This window comes from Phragmites australis, chromosome 10, assembly GCF_958298935.1.
Source record: "Phragmites australis chromosome 10, lpPhrAust1.1, whole genome shotgun sequence".
Lineage (NCBI taxonomy): Eukaryota > Viridiplantae > Streptophyta > Magnoliopsida > Poales > Poaceae > Phragmites > Phragmites australis.
In genome coordinates this window covers 3,269,470-3,278,559 of record NC_084930.1, presented here as the reverse complement: position 1 = coordinate 3,278,559, position 9,090 = coordinate 3,269,470, and the positions used below count along the sequence as shown (strand labels likewise).

Below are 9,090 nucleotides of genomic sequence, written 5' to 3'. Positions count from 1 at the left end.
TGGATCGTAGGCTGCAAACTCCAGCCTGTGACGTTACAAAAGCTGGTAGGCAAACCATAACAGCAATGTTTGCAATGTTTTCGCTGTTCCAACTAGCACATCTAGGAAATCATTGAGCTCACATCAACGGCCTACATCTCACACACATACTTGTTCCGACTGAGCAGGGAAAAAAAAGAAACTAACTCCAAAATTTGACCCACAAGAGAGACCAGAAGTTACAATATGGCATGGATGGACTACCGCCTCCTCATACCCCTTCCACCACGGCCCCGCATTGCTGCTCCACCACGGCCCCGACCAGCCATCGCAGCAGCATCACCTTGTGCGCTCTCAGACTAAAGCATTGATGACAAGCCAGTTAGATGATTTGAAGACCATTCTAGCACCAACATGAAGAGAAAGAACTAGCAGAAAATTACTAGTAAAACTGAATGTGTAATTGGCTGAAACAGTTTTTCCATTACAAAAAAAAGTAACAGGAGAAATAGAGGGCTCAAAGCATTCTAGAAGTTGCAAAACCAAGCGCAGATTTGGATCCAGCATATGTAGCAAGAAAATAAAAGGAACATGTTTCTAGCACCAATATGCAGAGGAAAAAAAATAAAGAGAACTACTAACACAAAATTGAGGTAAACTTGAACACATGATTGCCTGAAACAGCTTTTCCATTATGAAAAAAGTAACAGGAGAAAAAGAACGTTCAAAGCATCCTAGAAGTTACAAATTACAACACGGACTTAGATCAAGCATATGCAGCAGCAACAAGGTTGCAAAAACATGAATAAGTCATAGCAGCTATAAAATGACATGGCTGCCTAACAGGACTTCATCATTTTGAATTGATTATTACCACAGAAAGTTACAAACAAAGCACTGATGTAAACAGACTTTTGAGCTAAAACTACATGTGCACTCTGAAGCGTGGTTAAGATACGTGTCTAAAAGGATGACACCAAACAATTAGAAGGATTTTGAGTTATCTTTTTTCTTTCTCCGAATTACACATGGAAACAAGATTACAAGACTCTATGTTCCTAGTACGTGTTGGGAATGGACAATATTGGACTAAAAGGCATTTGGGCAAAAGGAGTTAAAGGATGGACAGGTGAGACATAAGGAGACATTCAATACTTTTCCTTACCTTGGGGTTTTTTACTGTCTCATCCACACTGAGAATAAGACAAGCAGCTTCAGTTGCAGCATTTATGGCATTGATCTGGAAAATATTTTTTTGATGCCACCAATGTAAGTTAGAACGTGAAAGACACTGAGTAAAAGGCAAAGCACAATTACCTTCACGACAGCAGGTTCCCACACAAAGTTAGCCAAGGAATCTGCAATTCCACCAGTGTGGATGTCCACACCATAGTTAGCACCTTCACCTGTTACAAGTGAACAAAAGAGTTAGGAAAAAAACCTTGTAATTTTTAGTTCATTGAGATATTATATCCAGCCATGGCTTTAATGAGTTGAAAACTTGTAATTAACTATTGAAACAAAGCAGAAAATAACCAACCAGATGCATGTTTCTGTCTGAGTTTATTTAGCACATCAATTGCATCAAATCCAGCATTGTCACAAAGCTGCCTTGGAATTACCTGCACACATATTTAATTCAACAGAGGAAATTGCATTTTATATGCTTGAAAACTGCAATATATGTGAATTAAACAAGGAAGCATCAAGCAAAAGTGTGAAACCAAGTGAAACGTCAATACGACTATAGGACTATTTAATGCTATTCACAAATTGTAGTGCACAAACATCACCAGGCATATTCTTTATTTCACAAAACTTCAACCCAAACAGTAGCCCATCACGGTGAAGGAAACCCACATTTCCTGACCAAATGGCTGGCAGAGACTATTGATCTATGGTAATTCTAATATTGCATGTTGCATGTTTTTATGCCTCGAGGGTCATGTAAAGCAGATTGACACTAGCCACTGCTCTGCGACTAACCTTACCACAGAACAATACCACTTTTGAGATTTCTGCAATTTAGTTTTCAGAGAGCACAAAAGCATTATTCATCACATTTCCTAAAATCATATTACATACAGTGCTCCACCTTGTACTTTTGATTGTATACAAGCAGCAGCAGAGACTTGAGAAAAAGCGCCAATTAAAAAAAAAACTCGACCCAAAGGGAGAGATATCCCGAAGACATTGCATTAAGGTCGAGAAAAAAACCTTGAAAGCCGGCTACAACCCGCACGGTATCGTTGAGCGACCTTGCCACGACCACATGGAACACACAACGAGGGGCTTTTTTTTGGCGAGAACCAGGGTTTGAGCCCTGGTTGGTAGCCTCACACCTGGAGGTTTTACCATCGTGCTGTTCACACGTTCTAAAAAAAAGCACCAATTAAACAAAGGCCATCCCTTCAATTGGGGTTGCACGAAGCACTCCAAGAGGTCAGTAGTTTGAATTCTCCATTAGTTGTTCTTTAAAATTTTGTGCAACCCTCGAGGATGGAGCTTAGAAGCTTCTATATCAAATATGAATCTGATTGCAAAAGTACAGGAGAACAAATCTAATATGTATTGGAAAGGAAAAGAAAAGGCCAGGAAGATATACCTCAAGGGCTTTAGCAAATGAATTTTCAAAAAACTGAGACTTCCCAGCTATGGTCCGTGCGTGCTGCCTTATATACCTGCTTATTTCCATCTAGTACAAAAAGAAAAAAGGTTAACATAATAATGTGTAGAAGATTGCATCATTTAGCTTAGTTTACAACGCATACATCAATAGCACCACCACCAGGCACGACTGTTGAGTTCTTAAGAGCTCTCCTAACAATCATGATAGCATCATGGAGACTTCTTTCAGCTTCCTCAATGAACTAATATGGAACGTGACAACAGCATTAGTATTGTCATGATTAATTTGCAAACTTGCAAAATCATGTATAGCAGTAGAGGACCTGATCTGCACCGCCACGAAGGACTATGGTTGCTGTTTGACCAGAAGGACAACCACTAAATATGTTAAACCGTTCATTGCCCACTTGCTTTTCCTCGAAAACCTCACAAGAACCAAGAACCTTTTCGACAAAAAGGAGCACCACACGTTAGGTCGGCTTACATTTATTGTCAAATGACTACTTTAACCCATATCCATGTACTTACAATCAGGTCCAATATCCATATATAGACCAAAAACAGGAATGTGAATATGACTACCTCATCGACAACATTGTTCACTGATGTCTGAACGGTTCCACCAGTTGCTGCTGCAACGCGTTGTAAATCTTCTTCTGCAACACGGCCAGCACAGAAAATGTCCCGATCTGCAAAATACTGATCACAGAAGAAACGTTGAGCTCAGGCTACAGTGGTACACACTACACAGAAGCAAATTTGAAAAACACAATGAATTGCAATGGGAGGACATACCTGTGTTGCGAGATCACCAATTGCTAACCGAGAAAGCACTATTTTTGCCCCACTTTTTACACATTTGTCTAACTTGTCGTAAATAATGTTCCATTCAGCATCAACAATTGACTGGTACTGCAGAGGGTCCGACAATCTAGAAAAAAAAAGACTAAAATGAGAAAAAGGGATCATATGAATGGCAAAAAAATTACAAGTACAAATCAAGGTACTGTAAGTCTGTAACAGGTGTTTGGATTGGGTCAACATACCTGATCTCTGCATTTTCTTTCTCAGATTTCAACTCTAGCTCAATGTTCAGCAAAAGAATCTTTGGATTCAAGAACTTCTTTGGTTGTTGCTCAAATCCAGCATATGAAAATGTTTTCTTGAAGGCAACACCATTAACAAGGAAGGAGTCTCTCATAGTACCTCCCGGAACCTAATAGCAGTTTGAGAGTAGGAACATATAATTCACAGTGAAAGTTATCTGCTAAGAATCTACTAAATGAAACCCAGTTCCTTGCCAGTAGAATATATCATTAACATGGGGCTTAAACATGAAGGTTCTGGTACAAATATCTCGAGAAATTACCTTTTTTATTCCAATAAGATTAAGTCTGTCATCATTGCCAATGGCAAGAACAGCGTCAACAACCATGGGAGCGAAGAATTCTTTCTCACCACCTATTAACTTCGATGAGAGTGTCGTTGCAGCACACTTGGCTAACAGTGATTTCTTTTCTTCAATGCTTTTCCCTTCTATGCTAACCGCCAGTTCTTTTACCTTCTCAATTGCCTGATGAGAACCTCGTGTAGATTTGAAAATTAAATTTGACAATTGGCAAGGTACCAAATGCACAGCTACTCAAAGAGGAAAAGAGTGGTAAGCGTACTAACCAAATGGCCAGCAGTCCTATAACTACGAATTAGACTATGAGGGTGCACCCCGTCCTCAATATAAGGCTTTGCCTCCTTTAAGAATTCAGCAGCAAGAAGCACCACAGTAGTAGTCCCATCACCAACCTGAGAAAACAGGATATTATGATATCCGTGTTATTGTGCAACTATAGCATATTGCAGGCTGCAAACAGATCGAGTGAAATAAAACTGTTAAGGGCTTAGAGGCGGCAAGCCAGAAAATGGCAGCTCACTCAAATAGCAAAGACAAATGTCAGCGTAATCACTAACTGTGGATCAAAGCTACACGTGAAACAGCATCATGTTTGGCCGATCAGGATACTGTATAAAGGGAAATGCCATTGAACAAAAATAACTAAAACGCTTCATGAGTTCATACATCATGTGTGAGTATATATTATCTGTAACAAAAGTAATGCAAATAGATCCAAAAGGAACCAAAAACAACAAGAAAATTGCACTTTTGACATCCGGAACGCGTGGCTTCGACGTTTTGACACCGCCAACATTGGCTTCGCCAAAATGACACCCAAAAGACGAAGCACTTCGATTCTATGACATTCTACCCATTTTAATCCATTCTATTTTCTTTTCATTGTTTTTGGTGCACAAAAAGACAAGTATGCCCTTGGCTCAACAACACTACCGATCTTTCAGCAAACAATCAGCTGGCTTTGACTCTATAACGGCAATGATTGATTGGCTGATTGGATGATTTTTTTAGAGTACCATTTTTTGTACCAACATGTCTGTAGTTCCCAAGTTCACAGATTGCTCGACTGTTCTCATATATGCATGTTCTTTCCCTTAGATTCTGTTCAAGAATTCGTGTAAGCAACACACACACCATGGCAGTTGGTACTCAAATATGAAATGCCAAGCTTTGGCATTTACCGATGCCATGGCAGGCTCCAATTTGGCCAATATACATTATACAAATGTGAGTATGTGACGACTAAGCACTGCATTGTTGTTGAGCCAAGGGCATACTTGTCCATTCACGCACCAAAAACAGGGAAAAGAAAATAGAATGGATTAAAATGGGTAGAATGTCATAGAAGCAAAGTGCTCCATCTTTTGGGTGTCATTTTGGCGAAGCCAATTTTGACGGTGTCAAAACATCGAAGCCACGTGTTCTGGATGTCAAAAGTGCAATTTTCTTCAAAAACAACAACTCAGCTTACTTCATTTCGCACATTAATTCACAAACAAAAACTCAATCGAGGGTTCCAATGACGCTTGATTGTAATATGGAATCTCGTGTCACAGCATAAGAGCGGACGGATCAGCCTATCGGGGAGCATTCTTAGATAATGCACGGAACAAGCTCACACAGCATAGCAGGCCAGGCGCACACTCGACTCGAGCAAGTTAAAGCAAGCTATTGGATAATACCTCGGAGTCCTGCGACTTGGCGATGTCGACGAGGATCTTGGCGGCGGGGTGGACGATGTCGAGGAGGCGCATGATGGTGGCGCCGTCGTTGGAGATGGTGGTGCCGCCCTTGTCGTCGTGGATGAGCTTGTCCATGCCGCAGGGCCCCAGCGTGGTGCGCACCGTGTCCGCCACCGCCGTGCACGCGTTGATGTTGCTCACCACCTGCGCCCGCCCCTGCGACGTGTCCGTGCCCTCCTTGAGCAGGATGATCTGCGGTTGCTGCGAAATCGGGAAACGAAGCGAACGCGCATCAGTGGGAGGAGCTTGCGGAATGGCAGCGGAGGAGCTCGCGGCGTGGTGCTTACCAGCATCGAGGCCATGGTGGGGAGCTTGGGGTTGGCGGTAGTTTGGGGTTCTGAGGCGGGGAGATCTGAGGCGGCGGAGGCCAAAGCGAGGAGGCGGCGAGGGTTTTTCTCGATTGCTCTGTCTGGACGTCTGGTGGTGGACGCCGGCGGCGCGGGCCGAGAGTTCTAGGTGGCAGGTCAGTTCGGGTGTGGCCTACAGGGGTAAGCTGCATCGTGGCCGTTCATTCTTGGATCCAAGGGAGAGCAGTATGCGCAGTTTCACACTTCCGGAAAGGGTGTGCAGTTGGCCATCTATCTCGGAACATTTAGCAATAGAGAGATCGTGGGCTTAAGATTTGAAAAACTATAATAAACCACAAATTCATTAGAATAGCAATCGTGGCTAAAATACCACACTATGATACTATCACATCACATAAATTTACTCTCATTTTTCCTTCCGAAAGAAATGTGATCTTACAGAATCCACTATTTTTCCTACATCCTCCATTTGAGTATGTTTTGCCACACGAAATATCGAGCTTACTTTACTACTTTCTTATCATAAATATATATCATTTTAGATATTATTACTATTTTCTATATATAACTTTATCGTTTTATCACTGTTTTCTATTACAGTATATTTTCTAAATTTATTAAATTTATGATACTATGATAGCATTTTTCAAGACAATACATAACTTTAAGTTTTAAACTAAATGTTTTGAACGTATTGTTAGTTGAAAGTTAAAAATTTATCAAAATAAATTTAAATAATATGTATTTACGATCGAAAGAAGTATCGGTTAAGTTGTATTATATTAAAATAAGTTAGGCTCTTAAGCTTGCAGCCAACGAGAACATGAACCCTCGACTCTGATCTATCTCAATTAAACATGCACGTTGACTTATTTTTTCTATCGGTTAGTCATTTGTCTTTTCCTATTACATGATTACTTCTCATATAAGTATCAATTTATCTAGTGTGGTTCACCCCGGTTTTACCTGCAAAGTGGCGTACATTTCAACCCAACGCTTCTGGATGTGAAGAATAGGAATCCCTGTTTAATGAGATCAGTCATTACTATTCATGTGATAGGTATTTATATAACTAATCTAATCTCATTTAATGCTACATATTTAAGTATTTTTCTTCTCTAATCACCTCCTTTCGGTAAGTGAAGTCATGACCTTCATAGCGGTGTAGTGGTCCATCCTGTAGCAATTAATGATACCAGACGGTCCTGTAGGCGGGGGCGATGGTCTCGCAAGTGAGTGTGACGTCGTGCAGCTAATGGGACATGACACGCAAGACGACTAGCCAGATCGAGCATACCCATTCTATGTAATGATGACCTTGTAGTTAGGGTTTCAGTAGGAATGAGATTGTCATAGTTCTGGCATGTATTGTTTGTATATACGTCACTTCTCCTACTATATAAAGAAAGGAGGACAAAACTTGTAAAGAACAGAACTCTTTCTATAACCAGTTGATCCCCATCATAAGAAAATACACATGACGTAAAGTTGTTATCCCACGAGAGGCTTGAATCTGGATAATCTCTTGTGTTTTTGAGTTATCATCACACACACTCATAGGAAACGTTGATCACGCACCCGTCGACTGGTATACCCCGAACACATTGTCAGATATTAACTCTCGATAATTGGCGCGTCAGGTAGGGGCGCGTTTTCGCGTTTCGGTAAGTGTCGATAACCTGCTTGGGCTACCCATGGTCGGATCTACGATGATTGTTGAGTCTCGTCCCGAGGACCCTGCATGCTGCGAGGTATTCGTCATGGGATATAACCCAAATAAGCCAGTGCGCTCCAAGCTTGGGATACCGAAATAGAGTCTGAGGACTCCGAACCCCAACATGAAGTCTGCATGACAGCCCATGCAGCGGGGAACAGCGAAGGTTCTCGTCCCTTGGACACCGGCAGTAACCCCCGGGCCATACTTCTAGAGGGAAACCCGCCCAGTGCTGGATAAGGAGGCGCTCCGATACAACCCAGCAACTACAGTGCCACCCAAAGGATCGTCTGCCGAGGGAACAATCCTTGAGGGCATCATTGCCTAGGCCTTCGCGTCACGAGAATGTCAGGGACTCCCTCCCTCACGATATTTCACCGCTCCGTAGACAGCAGCTTGACTTCGAGGCTATGATGCTTGTACAAAACCTGCAGACCATACGGGATGCTTCTCAGTCACCCCTTTGTGGCAATACCAGAGGGTTCGTCGGTGGTGCCATGGCTGCGCGACCTCACTCTCCTGGCAGAAACCGCACGACGACAAGTCACAACGGCAAATAACGTGCCCATTTCTTGGAGTGATGATGTTTGTGGTCACCAGGAATCGTAGCAGGCCCCGCGGCTGGACAAATCGTATGCCCTCACTATAAGAGGGGGTACTAGGAGAACCCCATCGCGTTGGGATAGACAAATCTCTGATTTGCATGACTCTCTTCTCTAATGTGACCTCTGCAGGGAGATCCAGGGCCAGAGCACCAACCGAGAGCAGGAGGACCGCGCCTGGCGAGGGCAGGACAAGGGCAAGCGGCCTTACCGCTCGCCTCCCCCTCGCAGAGAGGGGTCAGATTTCTCCATCCCATCACTAGGACCTCGTGACCGTCGTCTCTCTCCTCGATCAAGTGCCACCGCCCATCAGACGGCGACTCTCCGTTACGGGACTAGGTGCAACGCCTTATCAACCCGGTTGCGAGAGGTGTGTTGGCAGGACAAATTCTAGCCAGTCATAGTCGAAAAGTATGATGACTCTTCTAACCCGAAGGAATTCTTACAGATCTACACCACCATGGTGCATACCGCGGGTGGCAATGGGAAGGTCACGGTAAACTATTTCCTGACTGCGTTGAGCGACTCAGCCCAGTCCTAACTTATAAACCTCACACGCAGGTCGGTCCACCCATGGGAGGACTTATACGATCAATTTGTCGCCAACTTCCAAGGGACTTATTCCCGATCAGGGGTCAAGGATGACATGTACCAAATAAAGAAGCATTAGGATGAGTCGCTGCGAGACTTCATCTGGCATTTTACCGAA

General features: G+C 43.0%; 1 protein-coding gene across 1 annotated transcript; it reads right to left on the bottom strand.

Annotated features, from left to right (window-relative positions):
- Positions 1 to 6,211, bottom strand: LOC133931425 (T-complex protein 1 subunit eta-like). The gene is made up of 14 exons (XM_062378296.1): positions 6,045 to 6,211; positions 5,698 to 5,958; positions 4,282 to 4,407; positions 3,977 to 4,180; positions 3,654 to 3,823; positions 3,403 to 3,538; positions 3,190 to 3,306; positions 2,931 to 3,050; positions 2,751 to 2,849; positions 2,585 to 2,674; positions 1,520 to 1,601; positions 1,297 to 1,385; positions 1,145 to 1,219; positions 1 to 338 (listed from the first exon to the last, which is right to left on the bottom strand). Exons 1-14 carry the CDS (start codon positions 6,057 to 6,059, stop codon positions 240 to 242), a joined length of 1,683 nt encoding a protein of 560 aa, XP_062234280.1. The 5' UTR covers positions 6,060 to 6,211; the 3' UTR covers positions 1 to 239.
- Positions 6,212 to 9,090: the final 2,879 nt, after the last annotated feature.